Genomic DNA, 23,504 nt, shown 5'->3' with positions numbered 1-23,504 from the left:
TGTTTTTCACAGGCAGTAATCGGTTACTTAAAACGGTGTCATCGATTACCCAACTACTCTATCCAACTGGTTAATTATTTATCGTGTTGTGAAATTGGTTACCCACATGGTGTAATCGATTACCCTGGTCAACTTTTGTTGGATAATTCGTTTCTCATACATGTAACCTGTTACTTAGTTCCGGTAACCTGTTACTTAGTCACAGTAACTGTTACTTAGATCTAGTAACCTGTTACATAGTATTTTGAAAATTGTTTTCATTTATACTTGTGTTTATCAATTTTATTTAAAATACTTTTGAGCATTACTAATAAGTGTATAGTTTAGAGTATAAGGATAGAAGTACCCAAAGACTTAGATTCTAATTTCTTGAAGCTTTGTCTTCATTGTCTTCATAAGTATTCTTCCTTTTCTTCTTTTATGTGATCTTGGTGTCTTCATCAAAACCTTGACAAGGTCAGGAGCCAGATCTTCTTCACATCAAAACCGCAACAGCGGCGCCAAATTTGATCGAGGTCATACCCGATGCAAATAATATAACAATTAAAGAATAAAATATTAGGAAGTGACTCCTAGGTCGTTTCCCAAGGATTATATTTCAAGCAAAGCTTCAAACACCTTATACTCACACAAAAGGAGGGTCTTTGTTGTTGGATAGTACGAACATAAATCAAATTCAGAAACAGTAGTTAAGCAATATAATAAAACGACTATATCCCTTTAGTTCGTTTCTTCACAACTCAATCTTTAGTTTCGAAAGATTAATTTCAAATTCCAAACATCATCTTCCTAATTTGCGCAGTTTTACAACCTAAGGCTTTTAACTAAGTGAAATCAGCATAAGCATGAAACATTAACAAATTCACACAAACTAAGCACTCATGCACTAGAGAGTAAATCAATTAAACGGATAAACTCACAAACCACTTTCAGAACAATAGCATTTAGCAACCATATTCAGAAATAGGATAGTCATTAATAACAAAACCTCAAGAGTTGTGATACATTATCAAATGAATTTAGTCTATAAGTTTAGTCTTCCATAGAAATGGAAGCAAAACCGAAATGAAGTGAAGAATAAATGAAATCTGAATTGCAATGAAGAACCCCTAGCAGGGCAAAAAGATGGGAAAACGAAAATGTAAAGTGATGGAATGAAGAGTGTGTGCGTTTGTAATGGGGAATCTGAATTTAACCCCTCCAAAACATAAAATGAAAGTGGGCTTAAAACATGGGCCCAAAACTAAAACCGAGTTTATAAAAATACCTCCTAAAATAAAAATACAATTTTCTCTTCAACACATATTCTCCACTTCCATAATGCTCAAAATGTCATTGGTGCTAAATATGATTTGAGAATGATAGTAGATTTAATCAGACCAAATAATCCCAAGGTCCAATAAATTCTAAAACATTAAATCATGTTAAACAAAGTCAATTAGGCAACAAGAATCATCAATCATGTTAGATTAAGATTATGAATAGTGTGTAATATATTGCTCATCAGCATATCACTCTTCTTCTTTTCACTCTGCTCACTTTTTTCTCCTTCTTTTTGTTTATTCACTTCCTCATTATTTACATTCTCATCATCTTGTGTCTCTCTAGACTCACTTTTTTCTCCCTAAATCTCTTTTTCTTTCAGAACCTCTTCCTCCACCGCCAAATTCTCACCAACATCCTTACCAATTACCTTCCCACTCCTGGTAGTAATAGCATTGCAATGCTCCTTGGGATTAGTCTGAGTGTTGGCTGAAAATTGTTGGTGATCTGAATGATGTTCTGCCATCTGTGTTGCCAACTGACCCACATGTGTTTCCATATTCCTGATAAATGCTTCAGTATTTTTCTGGTTTGTGATTGACACTTGCATGAATTTTTCCTAAGTATCCTCCAGTTTGTTTTGTCTCTCATACATTGGTGGATGTTGACCCTGTTGGAATGATTGTTGAAATGGTGGTTGTTTGTTTGATGGCTCTGCTTCTAGTCTCCAACCATAATTCTGATTCTGATTACCCTTCCAACCCTGCAAAAATTGATTATTGTACGAAGGGTTGTTGGAGAAATTTCCTTGTCAGGGTTGGTTGTTGACATACTGCACTTCTTCCGCCTGATTAGCACTTGGCATAGAACTGTGACCAGTTAAATGATCACCTCCGCATAAATCACACGGAAACACTTGTTGTTGACTTAGAGAGGATTGTGCAACATTCAGTTGTTGTGGCAACTTAGACATTTTCTTTGTAAGTGCTTCAATTTGCTAAGTCAAAATCTTGTTTTGTGTTAAGATAGCATCTAATGTATTCAAATCAAGCATTCCTCTTTTTCTTACTAACCTCTGATTGTGTTGTACTTGCCTATTTGTTGAGGACAGGGCCATTATGATCCTTGTGGCTTGTTCAAGCTTCAATCTTTTGCGGAATATGTTAAGTTGCTCCACATATTCAAAACCATGGTTAGGGCATTTTCTCAACAACGTCTTAAAACACTCACACGCTTCATAAAATGCTTCATCTGCACCTTGCCTGAAAGTTGATATCTCAAACTTTACATGCACATATCGATCTGGTGGGAAGAACCTTGTCAAAAACTTGGACTCCAAATCATTCCAATTGGTTAAGCTTTGGGTTGGATGAGATTTTAACCACTATCTAGCTTCACCAATTAGAGAAAATGGAAATAACATCATGTAGGCAGCTTCCATTTCATTGTCATTATAGATCATAGTTGCCACTAATTGATAGAAGTTGTCCAAATGTACATATGGATCTTCATAATCCTTTCCAGAGAATTGATGTGCACTGACTAGATTTAGAAAGGTTGGCTTGATTTTCACTATCCTTTCAGTATATGGAATGACAATACTCGAATAGTGTCTTGGACCTTGATACATAGCATAATCACTTATGTCCTTCTTGGAGGATTAGGTATCTCATTGTTTCCAGTGACAACATTTGCATTTTCCATCATTTCAGATTGAGGCTTTGGGGTTATTGTTTGTTGAGAACTAGATTATGTCTCTTGAGTATCCTGCTTCTTCTTATCTTTTGCTTTCTTCATGTTGCTCTTGGTTGACCGCTCAATCTTAGGATTAAACTGCAATTGATCTTCAGTAGTCTTTTCTCTCAAAAGCATAAATGAGAAGACTATAACAAGAGTTAGCACAAAGATTAATAAGAACTAAAATTACTTACAAAAATAAAAAGTAATTACACTACTCAACGAACTAAATTCAGAAACTAATATAAATCACACATTGCTCCCCGGCAATGGGGCCAGAAACTTGTTGATATTTTTAGTACGGCAAGTGAACCATACCGTTCTAGTAACAAAACTGGTAAATACTGGGATATCATCCTCAGAGAGCAATTCATATCCATAACAGTAAATTGAGTAAATATATACAAAGTTGAGGAATAATATTGTTCATTGGTTTAGGTTATCAAAAAACGATTAATTTAAAATGAGTGGATTTATACTAATTCTCAAAGAAGTAGATTAAGTATATATTTACAAGATTTGAGGTTTTGATATTTGTTTGGTTTTGAAATAAAAATGTAAAAATATAAAAGTTAAACTATGAATAAAAATGGTTGAGATTGACTTTCATCATTCCTCCTCTTTGTAATATTTAGATTCAATTCTATATAATCCTTAGATAATTCATCTGTATCAATTCCTTGATTACGAAATCCTTAAATAATTCATCAAACACCAATTCCTTGGATATTTAATCAATTATCTAGTATTAAACCCAATGTAAAAGCAATTCATACATCATTGTCCATTTCTAGATCAATGATGAATCAAGAAAGATCATCCAGACTCTATTCTAGGTTTAACTTCTCAGTTAAACTTAGATCCAAGATCAAGAAACTAGAAATTAAGAAGAATCAAGTATTAAGCATAGAATAAACTTTCCAATATCAAACAACAAAATATATTTTCGAATTGAATACAAGAATTAGAAGATTATCCTCTAGAATGATGTAAAATAAAAGATAATAGAATAAACACTAGAATGATGTAAAATAAAAGATAATCCAGATCTAAAGTCATTCCCATGACTTCTCTCCTTATCCTCTCGTGTTTCTCTCCCTATAAATTATGAAGAAAGTGCCTTGAAACTGATTAGAACCCTCATGCTCTGTCCTGTAACCGCCTATATATGATTCAACGTTTTAATCTCTCGCTCAAGCTACAGATTCTCGCTTGAGTGAGCATGATAATTGTGTGTCTCGCTTGAGCGAGGTGCTCTCACTTAGGCGAGAGACACGCATGGATTTTTGCTCTCAAAAGTTGGAATTGTCTCTTGAGCGACAGCCTCTCGCTTGGGCGAGAGGACAACTTGATGCTTGGGCGAGCCTGTGGCTTGGGCTAGAGATCCAAAGCTCCTTTTACGCAGATTCCTTCAATTTCCATCTTTTTTTTATCTTCATTCTCCTACAATTGACACAAAAATATGTAAGGTCCTTAAACAAGATTGATCACACTAGATTCTTTAGAGTTGTGCATAAATTTCATCATAACTACACCATAAGTGCCCAAAATTATATAGATTTCCTTCACAACATGGCACTTAACAAATATTGGGCTTGAATCTCTATCTCCTTACTACAATTATAAGTGAATAAGTATATGTTATCTCAAAACATGTCCCAAATCTTATTATGCACTAATGACAATGAAGCAAAAATAGAAAAACTAATAATAAGAGTGGATTCACTTACTCCAAGAGTAAATTTAAAAAACTTACTCCACATCTTATCCATCAATTGTAGGGAAATCTAATGATTTAGATACACTTATTAATTCAAATTGTTAGATTTGCCTAGAATTAATGACAAAGATGTGAAGACTCTTTGATGAGTGGATCTCCTCCCGGTCAAATCAATCAAGCCCACAAAAGAATGTCTCCTTGTACAAGGAAGGAGTTTCAAATCACAGTTTAATAAGTTAGGGATTTCAATTCTAATAAATGGTTCAAATCTCGTAACTAGTATCAGAGTAAATATGATGTCTCATAAAATGTGTTTTTCCATATATTGTCACTTGTGATTAAATAGAAAATAATTAATTATTAAATTTTTAACTTAAATATATTTTTTCAATTAATCACAAATAAGACATTTCACACAATAGATATGCTTAGAAATGACTAATGTGTGCAATATAGGAAGGGGAAGGAAGTAGTTATTATTGTGGGATCGAATTATATTATAACTTTAAAAACTTCCAATATTGTCAATCATTAGGGCAATTTAGCTTTCCCAAATACAAATAAATATTTATGTTGAAGCAAAACGAGAATTTGTTTGGTACACAGAAATCATAATAAAAAATGAAGTACATTTGAAATGATTTAGGGCATACATCCACTTATGCTTCAAAAGGAAATCAAGATGCCCAAAAAGAATATAACAATTATCTACCATTTTTCCTTATAGGGTCAATGTTTGGATCAAATAAAACACATAATAACACTGTTAAAGCCAATTGTCCTCAAGAAAGAATTGACACAAAGCCACAACTTAAGTTCTTTTGCAACATTATTCCAACAATTACTGCTCTTGTGTGACCACAGCCTCTGGTTCATCATTTGTTGTTTCCTTTGGTTCTGAATCTGATGCTGTCTCTGCTTGTTGCTGTTCAGTTTTCTTCATTGAAGCTGTCTTGGAGAGATAACTATAGCTTCCCTTCTCCTTGAAAAGCTGAGAGAAGTGAGGCTTGCAATAAAGGAATCCATCAAGTGCAGCATAGGTTGAAGGAGTTAGGAAGCATCCTCCATGTGTACACCTAAAGCATGATTTGTGGTAGAACTCACCTTCCACAGTCAACTATCATAAACACAATTCACCAAGTTTATATAACCAAATAAAAAGGTCCCTCATCAAGCATAACCCCAAGTGAATGTTTTAAATTATGATAGCAATGCTAGGGTATTTAATTGTTGTTCCGATTGCAATAACGGTTATTGTTATTGAGATTATGGTTAATATGGCCATTGTGATGAGGCTTCTAGCCATTGTGGTATGAATTATATTATAAATTATATCATATCATTGTGATTCGGAGTTACACCGTAATTGCGATATAATGTGGTTGTGATGGTTACCACAACCACAATATTATAGTTACGTTAGATGATGTGGTCCGCGAATTAGATCACTGCCAATTCCGACCAGACAATTCTGTTTTTATAGTCTTTGCAACCGCATTCACAATGTTTATTTCTCAAAATTGTGATAGCTGTGATATAACCATGAAGGCGAATGCAACAACAATTTAAAACTTTATTCACAACCAAATAACAAGCAATGTAATTTGCCAAACCTTTTCCAATGGATATACAGTTTTCTTGCAAGTTGAACATTTCTCTTGAGTACCAGAGAAGAAGGCTGAGAGTTTGCTAGCTGTCTTATTCTATAAACAATGGAAAAGTATGTAAGTTGACACAAGTTGAAGACATATATAAACTGAAATTTCAGAAAAAATATTATTAGTAAAAGTAAAGGGTACATACCAGCTCCTTTGGAGGCTTTGCAGCTGATTGAAAATTATGAAAAAATATTATGATTAGAATAAAAAACTAGTACACAAAAAATGCCATTATAATGTTGTATTAATTGATGAAGCAAGGGGGTCTTACATGACTGGGGTTTCTTGATGCCAGTTTCCTTGTAAACCTGTTCAAAGTGAGGCTTGCAGTACAAAGTTCCATCCAAGGATGAATAGTTGCTCATCTGTAGTGGAAATGCCATAAGATGAGAAAAAACTATTGGTTTCAGATTACATGATTTATTTTAGATTCTTTCTTTTTTGATGCATGGTTCAGCTAAATCTAAAGCAGCTAGCTAACTTATATGGCCAATAATTAAGGCTATAAATCGAGAATAGCTTATATGCTCTTGCACCAGCAAGGAAAGCAACCTGATAAACAATTGAGGAATTATATTTTCACATTTTTATATATACTTTATAACCATTTGAAAGAAATAATATTATGATAAAAAAGTGGCTAGTAATGGGGCTGTTATGAAATAAAGTTTTTGGGGGTAAATATATATAATTTTGCTCTACAAACAAAAAGATGCTTTTAGATTTGAACCCATGACATTCAAGTTGTAAAGATGGAAAAATGTTTTCAAATTTGAACCCAAGATAAACAAGGGAATAACAAAAAATCATTTTCTGCACACCAAAGCACCATTGTTACACCATATATGTGTTAAATAGTGCTTAAAAACGTGTTTCTATTGATCAATAAGTTTCAATTTGATCAGAAACTTTTTGAAAGCATGTTATTATTCTATTAACCAATTGATGAATGTTATTAATTTTATATAGATATCCATAACTATATAACAATGACATGAAATTCTTAATGTGCAAAAATCTCTTATCCATTGCCAAAAAAACATGCAAAACATGAAGCAACATACTGCTAGGAGTCCATTGCAATGGCTACATCTGAAACAATTCTTGTGATAAGAAATACCATCAGCAGAAACTGACTCCACAAAGTGAACAACTTTATCACAAGCCTTGCATTTTTGTTGGGTTCCACTAAAGGCCATTTTTTTTCCTTTGAATTTTTCTTTGCACGTACGAGCTAGTCAAAATGAAAATAACAACAGAATATTTAGTTCTGTTGTTGCAATTGAAAAAGCTAGCACTCAAAAGTTGATGGGTTAAATATGAATTTATATATACCTCACCACATAAAAGAACTTAGAATGATTCTATATATCATCATTCTCCACCATCTCTTGTAGTAGTTGTCTTGTGTGAAATTAGAGGTTCAGAAAAACGAAAAGGATAAAATGGGTGGAGACAAGTAATGCAAGCATATAATTAAGGTATATTTGGCTTATGGATTATGCACGATAACAGTTATCTTTCTCTAATTATAGGCTTCTAACCAAAAATGGAAGTGCATGACATGAGATTACACGACATTGTTTGACCAAGTCCTTCATAGAATTTGACCTCATGCTTCTATATCCACCGGTTGGTGACTTGATTTGAAGGTTTTATAGACTCACACGTGAATTTTTAAAGAATTCTATTCTAAAAATGTAAGAAAGTTGAAAATATTCTGATTAATTGTTGAATATTTTATTAAATATAGTATATTGGTTAGTAATTTACACATTATATTTTTTCCTGATACCAGTAATGGATTGATTTAGTGATTGAGTAAAGTTAAACCCTAACATTATCCTACATGCCAAAGACTAAGATTTGATCCATAAAAATGACATTTGTTAAAGAGACAGTAATTCTATAGAGATTAATTATCATTCAAGGATACCTCTAGAACAAAAAAGCTATTTTCAAAAGTTGTTTTCTAATGTCCTATGAAACATTCAAATAAGTTTGCATTAGGAACTAATTTATTTATAAAATTTATGTGTACCAATAAATAAGTGTTTAATAAATTCCAATTCAAACTTATCCCCACACTTAGACATATATTAGTGTTAGAACAAAGAAAGAAAAGAAGAAGAATGCAGAAAGATGATGAATGAAAAGAAAGAGGAGATTCAATGAATTGCTTCTTGTATTGCTATGATTCATGAAATACATCCAAAAGTAGAAAGCCTATTTATAGTAAGCTAACTACCTAACTACCAACTAACAAAACAGAATTTTGAATTACTTTTTCTAACACCCCCCTATAATTCGAAATTCTGCAACAACAATAACAAGAAAAACTTAAGACAATTAACTTGCTTCTGCAGCAAGAAACTACAAACAATGTTCAAGCCTTCAACAAATGTATCCCAATCTTCCTCTTTAATTCCTTAAACCTGTTCTTCTTTAAAGGCTTTGTCATGATATCTGCCAGCTGATTTTCAGTGTTGCAATGAATCAGTGAAATCCTTCCTTCTGCCACTTGATGCCTTAGAAAGTGATACTTGGTTTCAATATGTTTGCTCCTACCATGAGACACAGGATTCTTTGCCAAATCAATGGCAGACTTGCTATCAACAAACAATTCCATTGCATCCTTACTTTCTAAGCCTAGTTCTTGTAGCAGAGAGCAGATCCAGAGAGCTTGACAAGCAGTGTGGCAAGCTGCTATGTACTCAGCTTCACAAGTTGAGAGAGCAACCACCCTTTGCTTTTGAGAACACCAGGAGATAGGTGCACCAGCAAACATAAAGACATACCCCATAGTGCTCTTTCTATCTAATATATCACCACACCAATCTGAATCAGAATAGCCCATGAGATGTGAACTAATCTTCTCATCTTGATGAGGGAAAATTATACCAGAATCAAGTGTTCCCTTTAGATACCTTAGCATCCTTTTAGCTGCTAACATGTGAGAGTGCCTTGGATCACTCATCAACCTGCTTACAACTCCTACACTGAAGGATATCTCTGGTCTAGAGTGACAGAGATATCTCAAGCTTCCCACAAGTTGCCTGACAGAGTTGCATCAACAGTGACTTCATCTTCACATTTATCCAGCTTCAAATTTATTTCTGCTGGTGTTTCTGATGTGTTGCAGTTAAGCATGTTAAACTTGGTTAGAATCTCAAGCAGATACTTCCTCTAATGCATAACTAAGCCTTTGTTAGTGTATTGAAACTCAAGTCCAAGAACCAAGAAAGAATAAGAGTTGGCCTAAATCAGACATCTCAAATTCCCCTTTTAGGCTGCATTTTAGGATTTCTATCCCTTTTGAACAGCTTCCTGTTATTAGAAGGTCATCTATATATAAGCATATGAACAGGGCTCCTCCTTCTTGATCCAGAGTCTTGACATACAAGCCATACTCTACTGAACATTTCTGGAATCCTGAGTCAGAGAGGAACTTGTCAATCTTCTTGTTCCAAGCTCTAGGTGCTTGTTTCAAACCATAAAGTGCCTTCTTTAGTCTTAACACTTTGTCCTCATTCCCCTTGCTGATGAATCCAGGAGGTTGGTTCACATATACAACTTCTTCTAATGGACCATTTAGGAAAGCTGACTTTACATCTAATTGCCATAAGCTCCACTTCTTCCAGCTAGCTAGTGCCACAATGAGTCTCACTGTTTCCAACCTAGCAACTGGAGCAAACACCTCAGAGTAGTCAATTCCTTCCTTTTGCATGAAGCCCTTTGCAACTAGTCTTGCTTTGTGCTTTGCTATGGTGCCATCTAGTTTTAACTTCACTTTGTAGACCCATTTAACTGCTATTGGTACCTTCTTAGTAGGCAAGGTCACCAATTCCCATGTGTCATTCTTTTCTATAGACTTGATCTCTTCCAACATTGCTTCTCTCCAAGTATTATCTGACATGGCTTCTCCAAACTTTACTGGTTCAACATCAGCCAGTAGAGCTAAGTGTTGCACAAGATCTCCTTCTGAATTAATTGTATCATCTGAGTAGAGCTGGAAATCTCTTAATCTGTTAGGAAAGGTTCTGTGTCTTTGTGGTCTCTCATTAGCTGTTTGGTGTGTTTCTGGTTCTATGCCTATTACTTCTTCTTCTCTTGTCAGGTCTTCTACTTCCCAATCTAGTTGCAGGCTTGCTATTCTGTTGATTCTGTCTTGAGACCAATTCCAAGACTCACTCTCTTCAATGTGCATATCTCTACTAAAAATGACTTGATTGTTTGCAGGATTATACAACTTGTATGATCCAGTGGAATTGTAGCCAATTAGGATCATTGGTACACTCTTGTCATCAAACTTCTTTCTCCTTTGATCTGGAATGTGAGTGTAGCACAGTGAGCCAAACACTCTCAGATGTTTTATTGAAGGCTTTGTTCCAGACCAAGCTTCTTCAGGTACCATTGAGTCTAACTTCTTGGTTGGACATCTGTTGAGGACTAACACAGCTGTTGTGGCAGCCTCACCCCAAAAGCTTTGTGGCAAGTTCTTTGTCTTCAACATACTCCTAACCATGTTGAGGATTGTTCTGTTTCTTCTTTCAGCCATGCTATTGTGTTGAGGTGTGTAAGGGGCAGTTACCTCATGCACAATGCCTTGGTCCTTGTAGAAATCTGAGAAGTCTTTTGATGTGTACTCACCACCCCCATCTGTTCTGAGTATTTTGATATTCTTACCTGACTGTTTTTCTGCTAGCTTCTTGAACTCCTTGAGTATGGATAGAACCTCACTTTTGTGCTTGATGAGGTAAATTCATACTTTTCTACTCAACTCATCTATGAAGATAACAAAATATTTGTTGCCTCCTAGTGTTGGTGTATCTATAGGTCCACACACATCTGAATAAATGACCTGTAATAGATCCTTGGCTCTAGGAGCAGTGTAGTTGCTAAATGAGTTCCTTGATTGCTTGCTGATAAGGCAACTTTCACATACTTTCTTTGGAACCTGTATTTCGGGTAGGCCTAGTACCATGTTTTTGGCACTAAATGATCTCAAATCTCTAAAGTTTAGGTGGCCAAATCTTAGATGCCATAGCCAAGAATCTTCACCAGTCATAGCAGATAGACATTGAGACTCTACACTTGCCAAGCTTACCTGAAAAGTTCTGTTGGTAGCCATAGTTGCTCTCATGACTACCCTCCTTTTCTGGTCATAGATTTCCAATGCACCATTGAGTAACTCCATTGAGAATCCTTTCTCCAGTAATTGCCCCATTTTCTACTTCCGTTTCTTCCTTGGCCATGTGTGCCTCACTGAATTGTTTGCACTTCTCATCATCTAGTGTTGATGATGCCTTGCATTCATTTGAGAAATGCCCAATTTTGCCACAGTTGAAACACCTTATCTTCTTTCTATCAAGTGTCTTTCTTCCTCCTCTCCAATGACTCAGTCATCCTCTTCTTGCTGAGTATTCTGGTTTATCATATTCAGGTCTTTCTTGCTCTTTGTTATGAGAGCTTTTGTGAATTGTGCTTCTAGAATTCCCTCTGCCCCTACCTCTGTATCCATTCCTACTTCCAAAGCCTCTTCTGCCTCTGACTTGTGCTTGCAGGGCTTGATTAACTGATCTTTCATTTGATCTTTCAAGTATTCTCTGCTCATGTGCCTCTAGTGATCCTTGAAGATCTTCTATCTTCAATATTTCTAAGTTCTTGGATTCCTCTATTGCCACTACAATGTGGTCAAAGTTAGGGGTGAGTGTGCGTAGGATCTTTTCAACCACTGATTGATCAGTGAGTTTTTCCCCACAGGCCTTCATGGCATTGATGTGTGAGACAATTCTGTTGAAGAACTGTCCCACCTTCTCATTTCCTTCCATTTGCATCAATTCGTATTGTCTCCTTAGAGTTTGCAGCCTCACTTTCTTTAGTTGCTCAGCTCCCTGGTTGCAAGCTTCAAGTATCATCCATGCTTCCTTTGAGTTAGATGCACCAGAAATCTTTTCAAAATGAGCTTCATCCACGCATTGGTGCAACAGAAACATGGCCTTGCAATCCTTCCTTTTATTCTCCTTGTGTATTCTTCTTTGCTCTTCCGGTGCTCCTTCATCAATGGTAGAATATCCTTGTTCTACAATCTCATCCACCTCTTGGTACCCCATGATTGCCTTCATTTGTACCTTCCACCGGTTCCAATTCTTGCCATCAAGAATTGGGAGGTTTGCTGGAAAATTTGATCCACTCGGTCCCATTGTTCTTGTTCTGTTTTTCTGAGATTGATGAAGGTGTTCTTGAACTCAAGCTCTTGATACCAATTTGTTAGAACAAAGAAAGAAAAGAAGAAGAATGCAGAAAGATGATGAATGAAAAGAAAGAGGAGATTCAATGAATTGCTTCTTGTATTGCTATGATTCATGAAATACATCCAAAAGTAGAAAGCCTATTTATAGTAAGCTAACTACCTAACTACCAACTAACAAAACAGAATTTTGAATTACTTTTTCTAACAATTAGAATAATCATTTTCAACTTTCAAGTAAGTTTTTATGAGGGAATAGTAATACACAATTTAAAAAGTTTGATGACTAAAAGTCATCTGAAAAATAAATGGAAGGGATAAACTGGACAATCATAAAAATGGAAGATCAAATATACAATTACACTAAAATTATTTTATTGCTTATTATAAAAATTTTGTTTATTGTAAATATTTTACTACACGCGAAGTTAGGTATCTAACCATGTTCTGAATTTAAACATAATGTGAATAGATAATATTAAGGAGTCTCGTCAGTTGAACATCATAATTGGAATTATCTTTTTAGCATTTTGTGCACTTATTTGAGTCTCTCACTTACCTTCTATACTTTGTTATATAGCAATAACTTCAAATTTTGAGTGAGAAGTATAGTTTAACACTTTAACCTTTAATGGTTAAATATATTAATTTGAATTAAATTATGATGTAGATTTATTAATTAAGTTGATGTAGGAAGGTTGGTTGCGCATATCGAAGACGGAGTCGCTCGTGGAAAAGGATCGGCAGGATTTGCACAAGTTTGGCATCCGATGTTAGAATAGACATTATTAAACCTTTTTAGATAGGGAATCGAGCCAAAAACACAAATCACTGCTTTGATGTGAGGTATAGACTTTTTAGGCCATTCAGACCCATTTCAGGCCTGAAAAGGACATTTTAGTATTTTTCGCAATTTTTGTATTATCTTAGTTTTAAATAATTTTGGATTAGGCTTTTTGTTTACTATTTAAATGTTTTTGGATGATTTCGTTTTCATTATCTTATCCTTAATAAAAATTTAAAAGTTTCTCTATCTACTTGATTCCATAACTTGTTAGATTTGTGTGTGAAAGCTTGTGCTTATTGTATAAGTTTGACGCTTGTCAAACCCTTATACTTTCAATTACATCATAAATTGTGATAATATCATCCGTTCCTAGGATGGAATTGAGATTTTCTCATCCTCCATTACTAAAATATAAGTAGATGAGGAATTTATGAATTTTAAATTATTTAAATAATTTTTTTTTTATAAATTTGAACCCTTAAAAATTATTTGTGTTACATGCGAGTCCCATGAAGAAGATTTGAACTCCCTCTTATGTAGGCATTTATAGAGTACCAATGTTATTAAATTTTAATCTTAAATGAAACATTGTCTTGAAAATAATATATTGTATCAACAAATCACACAGAAAGAAACGTATGCATATTTATTGTCCCACAATTAATATCACTTCTTGTGTCATGATCTTATGATTAGTTGTAAAAAACATGTTTAAATTAAAATTTAATTTTTAAATATTTGAATATTTCTGATCATTCATAGCTTATAACATTATGACACATAGAATGATATTGATTATAGAATGATATTGATTATAGAATAACAGATATACCTCCGACATAAACACCATTTAAGAGCAAATAGATGTGTAATAACATCACCTAAATAATAATAAAAATAAAATAAACCAAGCAAATGAGAGTTTAGTTTTTTAGCATCAGGTCGAAAAACCTCAACCTCCAAAGCATGGAAAAAGTTTTCTTGGAGAATACCCACCACTGCTACGAAACTTTGCAGCTGTTTCCTCTACTTTTAATAATTCTTCCTCTCTTTTGGCTTTAATAGTTGCCTTTCTTTCTTCTGCTATTAGATGGATTTGAGCAATTTTATTTTTCATTTTCTCAACATACTCGGCTTTCTTTCTTTCTAACTTTTCCTGTTAATACATAGATTTTTATATAAGAAGTAGGGTCCTATAAATGTGAATAAGAGATGCATTATTAATTAAACAAATATGACCTCAAATTTCTTGAGATTAGCCTCTACAGATGCTTTCTTGCTATCCTCCCAAAATCCAATGGAAGATTGCCTCTTATATGCTCTGGTTCAATTTGACATTCATCAATAGTTAAATAATTGCATGTGAAGCAGTGTGGATTATTATTATTATTATATGCTCTGTGTGTGTGGAAAGCAAAAATATATATTTTAAAAAAAATAAGATAACTTGTGAACATCTCTCGTTTGTAGGAAAAACACAAAAAACAAGTAACCACCAACCTCTTAGAATATATTTAAGAGTTGGTTTTTCAGAATGGAAGACATCTTACTAAATTAAAAGAATTATATGTATTTTTATAAATAAGTATAGAATGATAATATAGATTTCAAAATATTATATCCCTGTATTTCTTATTTATTATATAATTTTGATCTCTTCATTTAAAATTGAAAAAAAATGACTTTCATTTTGTTTCAAAATAATAATAATTAAATTTTTAATAATAAAAATTTACGTGATTCGCCTATGGCTCATTTGTTGGATATTTCCTGATGGTTGGTGAAATATCAATCCTAGGATCTTGAATATCATTATTCTCACACATAATATAAAATAAGGATATAAAGTCATACATGAATCTCTGAATCCATGTTCTCTAATCTACTCATTTGATATATTTTTTGAGAGAGTTTTGGTATGATGGTCTTCCTCAACCAAATCCTTAATTCCTTTTGGGACCGTCGTTTTCTCTCTTATGGGGAGAGGTAAAAACTATTTGTGATTTGGTGTATATGGGGACCATAACCTTCCTTATGCGTTAACTTATAGGGTTCTCATTATCTCCTATAGGTTAACCTGATGGGTATCCACCCATTAAGTTCATATCTGTTATCAGCTTTTAGAAATCTATAGGGTGTCAGTAATTAGATCACTTATAATATAACCCCCGAAATAAATAGTTGATATCATTGTATCAAATATATGATGTCCACCTTAATTAGAATTATAAATTTCTAACAATCTCTCATTTGGGCTTCATATCTTCCTAATACAATTATATCACAAGTTCTTTAGGCGCGCATCCCTATGCTATTTACATTAAGACTTCTCCTTAATACATCTCATATATTAACTATGGAACCACCGCGACTTTCATCACATGCAAGCATGACTCGACCATGATGATCACCATATTAATATACTCAATGACATAGATCAAATATGGATGAGTGACATGGAAATTTCATGCAATGTGATCTCAAACATGTCTATTTCCAACTGGTCTTTCTTTAATCTTTAGTGAAATCCATCCAAAGTCTTTAATTGCAACACAATAGTTACAATGTACAAGTTCAAAATAGAATACTAAACCATCAACTTTATTATGCATAAAACTATATATGACGTCTAAAGTAAATCATAAAACATATAGACTCCCATGAACAAAGGTATCCTAAGGAGTAATATTCATATGAGCAATATGCTCATGAAAGACTTTAGGTACCAAACCCTTAGTTAGTGGATCAGCGAGCATAAAATTTGTCCTTATATCTTCTATGAAAATTTGTCTTTCTGAACACTTTCTTTAATAACCAAAAACTTGATGTTAATAAATTTTGACTTAGTAGAACTCCTTTATTGTTGGAGTAAAGAATCGCATACTTATTATCACAATAAATTCTTAGTGGTCTTTCAATGCAATCGACCACATGTAAGTTAGTGACAAAATTCTGCAACCATATGTCATGGTCTAATGTTTCAAAAACAAGTCATGAACTCTGCAGCCATGGTTGAAGGGGCTATGAGTGTCTGTTTTGCATACTTCCAAGATATAGCACCTCCAGCCAATACCAAAACATATCCAGAGGTGGATTGTCTACTGTCTAGACATCCAGAAAAATAGGAGTCAGAGTATCCAATTGGCTCAATGATCTCTAAATTCTCAGACCTCCGATAAGTGAGCATGTACTCCTTTGTTCTCTTCAAGTAACGCATAACACGTTTGACTGCCTTCCAATGATGCATTCCAGGATTACTCAAATATATGCCCAAAACTCCCACAACAAATGTTATGTCGGTACGTGTGCAAACTTGAGCATACATTAGACATCATACTACAGATGTATAAGGAATCTTTTGCGTCTTGTATCTTTCAAGGTCATTGTTGGGGCACTGTTCGAGACTAAACTTGTCTCCCTTAGCTATAGGGGTATCCCCTAGTTTACCGTATTTTATGTCAAATCTATCTAGGACTTTATCTATATAGCTTTCTTGTGATAACCTTAGGATACCTTGAGAGCGATCTCTCAGTATCTGAATACCTAATACAAAAGAAGCTTCCCCAAGATCTTTCATTTCAAAATTCTTCGTTAGCAATCTCTTGGTCTCATGCAATAGTCTCACATCACTGCTAGCAAGCAGTATATCATCGACATATAATACAAGGAAGATAAATTTACTCCCACTAAACTTATGATATACACAATCTTCAACTTTATTGCCTCAAAACCATACGAGGTAATAACTTGGTGAAATTTTTTATTCCATTGACGAGAAGTTTGTTTAAGCCCATATATGGATTTCTTTTATTTGCATACCATAGACTTTGAGCTAACTGACACAAAGTTTTATGGTTGCACCATATAGATCGTTTCCTTAATGTCACCATTAAGAAACGTAGTCTTAACATCCATCTGATGTAGCTCTAAATCAAAATGAGCCACTAGTGCCAATATTATTCTAAAAGAATCCTTCGAAGATACTAGAGAGAAGGTTTCTTCATAACCAATGTCTTCTTTCTAAGTGAAGCCTTTAGCTACTAGACGAGCTTTATATATGACAATATTACCCTTCGAATCCCTCTTGGTTTTAAATATCCATTTGCAACTAATAGGTTTCTCACCTTCAGGTAATTCGACAAGATCCCAAATGTCATTATCATGCATAGATATCTTCTATTATCGAATTTATTCCTTGAATGATAATAGGCACAAAAACTTGTTCACTATCAATGACAGGTTCTTCCTCAAAGACAACATTCCTTATGTTTTCTTCCTTCCCAAAATCAACTTCCTCAAGAAATCTTGCATTTCCCGTCTCAGAAAAGATTATTGAAGTGGGATTATAAAATTTGTAGCCCCAAGAGCGTTCAGCATAGCCAACAAAATAATAGCTAACAGTTCTATAGTCCAGTTTTCTTTCATGCGACCAATATGGTCGCGCCTCAGCTAGACAATCTCAAATGTGCAAGTGTTTTAAGCTTAGTATTTTATTAGTCCAAAGCTCATATGGGGTTTTGTTAACTGCTTTACTTGGCACTCTATTAAGGATGTAAATTGTGGTCTTTAAAGCTCTCCCCCAAAGAGAATCTCGAAAGGAAGAATGACTAATCATACTTCTCACCATATCCTGAAAAGTTCGGTTTAATCGCTCAACAACACCCTTCATGCTAGGTTTGCCTGACATAATGTATTGCAAAACAATTCTGCATTCTCTGAGGAAAAACACAAATAGTCCTTTCACAACATCCTTATTGTTCTTTCTTATCTTATTCTGAGAGGTCATAGCTAAGTGAGCACTTCCAGTCTTATCTCTCTGCAGTCACTCTTCCTCTTGCACATAGTCCATTTGAGTGTTAAAACTTACTTTCAATTGCCCAAAGTATGCAGGAAGCGAGATCAAAACCAAGTGCACGAGTAAGTCATCACCAAGCTCGAACTTAAGTGACTTGAGTTTTGATGTGAGTTTAGACATCTCCATAATGTACTCCCTTGTGTTCCATTTGCCTTTATACTTCATGGAGATGAGTTTAGCCAACAGGCTACTCGTCTCTCACTTTCATTTTTGGCAAAACATGGTTCTATTTCTTCAAGGAACTTTCTTGCACTCTAGCCCTCATAAATAGAGCCCCGAAACGCTTCTAGTAAAGAGTGTTTCATGATCATTAAAAACATTTGGTTAGAGTGTTCCAATTTCTCAATTTTAACCTCATCGAAGATTTCCAAAGTAGAAATGGATTTCTCCATCTGAAGTGTCAGATCTAAATCCATACAGTCGAGAATAATTTCTACGGCTTCCTTCTAGACCTTAAAGTTTGTCTCATTCAGCAATGAGATGTTCTTAATTTGAGAAGAAATATTTGCACACTAATAAAAGAACAAAAAAAAATGCAATCATTCTTGCAATTAAACTCGCATTCAACTTTAATACTTAAATTCAAATGATAAGGCACATCACGAGTTACCTAGCACAACATTAATATTCAGTCTTTGGACAAAAATATTAACTTGAAAGTGATACACTCAATGTAGTAATCAAATATTGATAATCAGTCATGTCAAACAATAAGCCTTTCTTTGGACCGACTTACTATTCATACGGAAAACCATATGATGATTACATATTTATTGCTACAAGTATGTTTGTAATTTGGGTCAAATAATAAGCTTCCTTTGGGCCAATCACTATTTGCATAAAATCCAAACATACAATTGGCTTGATATTTCATATCAATCACTAATGATGCTCTTGTTTGTGGTCAAACATTAATCATAATGCATGTCAAATAATAAATCATTTTTTAAACTGATTTGTCATTCACGTATGCAACTTTATAATAATTACATGTTTACCATCACATGTGTGTATGTAATCCGGCCAAATAATAATCTTCCTTTTGGCCGATTAATACCCACATGGATACATATATGCACTAGCATTTGACACTTATTATGAACAATTCACAGAAAATATGTCACTTTGGCGACTTCATATTTAATAGACTCGCTTAAAATGTCAAACAAATTTTATTTTCCAAAAGAAAAACCATTTAGTTGACTTTGATTCAACATAACCTTAATCTAAAACATATATTATTTATATCGACATATAAATAGGTATATTCATTATAGCCTATTGATAGCATTGCATCATTCTAATCACAATGACTGCATTTCGAATTCCAATAATGCTCCTTTTGAATTTTCCATCAAAAAATATATTAATGTTTTAAACATGATTAAACATGGCAGGGCAAGCTGTCAAAACAGACACAATGTTTCAACAATAGCAACCACTTAATAATGCAATTAGCCACCAACCAATGCAACAAACCATAAGTGTTGCAACCATTTAAACAAACAAGTCAAGTAATATATAAAACAAGACATGTTCACATAATAGACCCAACACAAGATATCTAGCACAACATCAATTTCTNCAAGATACCAAGCACAACATCAGTTTCTAGTCTTTGGACAGAGAAATGAATTTGTAAGTGGTACTCTCAATGTAATGATCAAATATTAACAATCAGTTTTGTCAAACAATAGCCTTTCTTTGGACCGACCATTATTCACATGGAAAAAAACTTTATAATTGTTATTCATTTACCATCACATGTATGTTATTACTTGGTCAAATTGTATCTTTCTTTGGGCCGAACACAATTCGCATAAATAATCTCATACTCATCTATGTAATCTTAATCAATTTCCACAATATAGGTTATTTTGGCAACATATTGCATCAATTAATTCAAAAATTATTACAAGACAAAAAAGAAAATAACATGAGTCAATTATAAAAAAATATAATCTTGGAATTAAAACTTAGATTTGATATCTTTTATGATTAACAAATCTAATCCCACAATATAATTCCAAATCAAAAAAGATATATTACATAAAAATGGAAAAATGGATGCAATCTTAATCAAATGCAAAATAGATCTAGATTGAAAAACATAAAAATATATACAAATCACTATCGAAATTCCAAATCGAATATGATCTTGCATATCGTAAAACATATATGTAACATTATATATATATATACACTTTCACACACTAACATAGTAATGCATATACAATTTTAAGCATTAATTGTAATCGTTATATACATAAATATATATATTAACTTTAATTAGTAATTCCAAACATCACAACAACCTCAAGCTGAAAATAATTACATATGTATCTATGTATATTTTAATTCTCAATATATATAAGGTCATAAATTCCAGATTGTATATATATAAAATAAAAACACTTCTTAACACATATATATCTTATACATATACTTAAACAAATTGCAACATTGAAAGTGACAAAAGTCAATGTCCAACAGTGAGACATTAGTGCACATATAATATACATATTACATAACAGAGTCATAAAGGTTAATGCAATGTTCATGGATACATCTGAATACATACTTCAACACATGCTACAAGGATTCATAATACAAATTACTCATAATTCAAATAAGCGGAAGCGGATAAACATTATCCTCATTATACCTAAATACCCAATTTTCATAACAAATAGTAGAAGCATAAAAATCCTCAATTTAAAAAAATTAGGGTTCATAAAAATTTGGGGGAAAACATCTTTAATGGAAAACCATAAAATTCAGAACCTAAAGCTCTGATACCATTTGTTAGATATTTCTTGAATATCATGATTCTCACACATAATATAAAACAATGATATAAAGTCATACATGAATTCATGAATCCATGTTCTTTGATCTACTTCTTTGATATACATTTTGAGAGTTTTGGTATGATCGTCTTCCTCAACCAAATCTTTAATTCCTTTTGGGACCTTTATTTTCTCTCTGATGGGGAGAGGTGAAAACTATTTGTGATTTGGTGTATATGGGGACCATAACCTTCGTTATGCGTTAACTTGTAGGGTTCTCATTATCTGGTTAACCTGATGGGTATCCATCCATTAAACTCATATCTGTTATCAGCTTTTAGAAATCCATGGAGTGTCAGTAATTAGATCACTTATAGTGTAACCCCCGAAATAAATAACTGATATTATTGTATCAAATATATGATACCCACCTTAATTATAAATTATAAATTTCTAAATTATTAGCATCAGATCAATCATCACATCTTTGTTCACGACATTATAAATTATGAGTCAATTCCTTATGAACTGAATTCATATATGTTGACAATTTCATAAATATAATTTGTTAAGGAGTATAATGTTTCACCACCTTAGATATTTTCTACAACTGTTTTGAGGTTAAGAAAACAAAGCTTAAATTTTTAATTTGGATATTAAGATTATCTGATAGTCTAATGACATCTGAAGGTGAATGTAACACACTCTTATCCAACAAAGAATTTTTTGTGTCCAAATCTTAAGTTGATAGGGTCCTTATAAAGAGAGGGGAGAGAAGAAAGTGAGAAAAGGTGGAAGAATAGAATAAGATTGTATATTACCCGTTCTCTACTTTTGTTTTCTCATTGTCTTCCCAAGCTTTAATTAAAGACAATCTTTTTTCTTCTTCAACTCTTGCATGAACATCACCTGATGAAACAATATGAGTAAGTTATTTATCTCTAAATGTTAACTCAATATATGAATTAACACAACAAAATAATAAGAAAAAGACCTCTATCAACTAAAACTTTTGTATCCGTTTCAGCATCAGGACTTTCATCCTCTACCTCTGTATGAAAAAACATGTCAGTCGGGTTAATAAATGTTGTAGCCTAAGTTAAAGTTTAAATATATGCTGCTTCATATAAGCATAAATATGAAATTGGTCTGGAAAAAACTGATATATAAAATTAACAAAATGAAATGGCAAATATCAAGCATACAGGCTATAAAAAATCACCAATGATTTCAAATAATAAATGCACCAAAATTAATTCATATATCATCGAATCCTTTTGATTTATATTCTGTCCTGTATCAAGTACAAGTTTTATCAACATACTAACTATACATAAATTTCCAACTTTGGTACATTTAAAACGAGATGAGGTCCCTATTATAAACCAAATTGCAAAGTAAGAATTGTATATTTCACTGATTGAATGAATTCAATGAATATAATGATATCCACTAAATGACAACCTTCTAACTTTATATAAAAGGAATAAAACTAATTTAACTAACGATCAAAACTAACTAATGAAACGAATCAACCAAAGTAAACAAATTTAAACTAATTATTAGTCCATTACATTATTAATATAAAATACAAAATAATCATTCATGTTGTAATGTCACATGGTATAAACGAACTATGAGAAGTTTTAAAGGTCATGTACTGATGTTCTTTTGCAATAATACCTAAGGGTATAGGATACTTATGATTACAGAACATAAAAAAATACGTGCGATTGTGTATGCTTACAAGAGAAACCTTCGTTTTATAAACTATGGATCAGTCTCTAGAGTCTGAGATAAGTAATTATATTTTCATTTCAATGTAGTAATATATTCTTACCATCAATAAGGTTGTACCCAAAAAAATAGAAAAGAAAGGAGATTGTGATTGTGAAGTAGAGTTTTCTTACTTTGAACCATTGGAGAAGTACCCATGTGTTTAAGAATAGGAATGTTGATGAGATGGGACATTAGGGTGCTTTCTTGCCCAACAAAGTTTGAACTTGAAATTCTTGGACTCTTTGGTTCATCTCCTTCGTGTAGAGGAGATTGGTGTGGTGGTGTTGGAAATGAAGATGAAGATGGTGTTGCAACAAAAACCACAGACTCTGACTTTGATTTTGCTTTCTCGTTCCCATCTTCACCCATTACGTATTTCGTAGCCGAGGTTGATAGCAAATTCTTCCCTCTTATGGCAGATAATATTTATAACATGATTCTACATACTCTCCTAATTTATATGTTACATTTGAGAACGTTTTGTTCTCAGGAGATATAAGTAATTTTATAATATACAACAAATATTAAATAATTCGCATCAAATATATATAATTGTAATAATTATAGTCGATATTTATTACATCGTCTATATTTCAATAAACTTTTCGCTTTTTCCATAACAAAGAGCAATTTTGAAATATTTATATAATTCTTGATAAATTTGAG

General features: G+C 33.2%; 3 protein-coding genes across 4 annotated transcripts; all 3 read right to left on the bottom strand.

The window, feature by feature from the left end:
- LOC109349965 (LIM domain-containing protein WLIM2a-like) lies at positions 5,333–7,803 on the bottom strand. Of its 2 annotated transcripts, XM_019591050.1 has the most exons (6): positions 7,443–7,803; positions 6,650–6,743; positions 6,524–6,546; positions 6,334–6,423; positions 5,546–5,837; positions 5,333–5,508 (listed from the first exon to the last, which is right to left on the bottom strand). In XM_019591050.1, exons 1-5 carry the CDS (start codon positions 7,575–7,577, stop codon positions 5,562–5,564), a joined length of 618 nt encoding a protein of 205 aa, XP_019446595.1. In that variant the 5' UTR covers positions 7,578–7,803; the 3' UTR covers positions 5,333–5,508; positions 5,546–5,561. The 2 variants fall into 2 exon arrangements, with proteins under 2 accessions (XP_019446595.1, XP_019446594.1); XM_019591049.1 differs by having other exon boundaries at positions 5,333–5,837.
- On the bottom strand, positions 11,781–12,581 carry LOC109350478. Its single transcript, XM_019591709.1, has one exon. It carries the CDS (start codon positions 12,579–12,581, stop codon positions 11,781–11,783), a length of 801 nt encoding a protein of 266 aa, XP_019447254.1.
- On the bottom strand, positions 14,343–23,207 carry LOC109350477 (remorin-like). The gene is made up of 5 exons (XM_019591708.1): positions 22,970–23,207; positions 22,054–22,110; positions 21,881–21,968; positions 14,655–14,736; positions 14,343–14,571 (listed from the first exon to the last, which is right to left on the bottom strand). Exons 1-5 carry the CDS (start codon positions 23,205–23,207, stop codon positions 14,368–14,370), a joined length of 669 nt encoding a protein of 222 aa, XP_019447253.1. The 3' UTR covers positions 14,343–14,367.

This window comes from Lupinus angustifolius, chromosome LG06, assembly GCF_001865875.1.
Source record: "Lupinus angustifolius cultivar Tanjil chromosome LG06, LupAngTanjil_v1.0, whole genome shotgun sequence".
NCBI lineage: Eukaryota > Viridiplantae > Streptophyta > Magnoliopsida > Fabales > Fabaceae > Lupinus > Lupinus angustifolius.
Note: the sequence above shows the minus strand (reverse complement) of the source record. Positions and strands in the feature narration are given on the sequence as shown.

Bases quoted from the DNA above. Each gene is read 5' to 3' on its own strand.
- LOC109349965 (XM_019591049.1), bottom strand. From the start codon at position 7,577: ATGGCCTTTAGTGGAACCCAACAAAAATGCAAGGCTTGTGATAAAGTT. The intron at 6,744-7,442 runs GTATGTTGCTTC...TTTCCACTACAG, and splicing joins ATTGCAATGGACTCCTAGCA to ATGAGCAACTATTCATCCTT. The intron at 6,424-6,523 runs GTATGTACCCTT...CATTGTTTATAG, and splicing joins CAAAGCCTCCAAAGGAGCTG to AATAAGACAGCTAGCAAACT.
- LOC109350478 (XM_019591709.1), bottom strand. From the start codon at position 12,581: ATGGGACCGAGTGGATCAAATTTTCCAGCAAACCTCCCAATTCTTGAT.
- LOC109350477 (XM_019591708.1), bottom strand. From the start codon at position 23,207: ATGGGTGAAGATGGGAACGAGAAAGCAAAATCAAAGTCAGAGTCTGTG. The intron at 21,969-22,053 runs GTCTTTTTCTTA...TTGTTTCATCAG, and splicing joins AAAAGTTTTAGTTGATAGAG to GTGATGTTCATGCAAGAGTT. The intron at 14,572-14,654 runs GTCATATTTGTT...ATGTATTAACAG, and splicing joins CTAATCTCAAGAAATTTGAG to GAAAAGTTAGAAAGAAAGAA.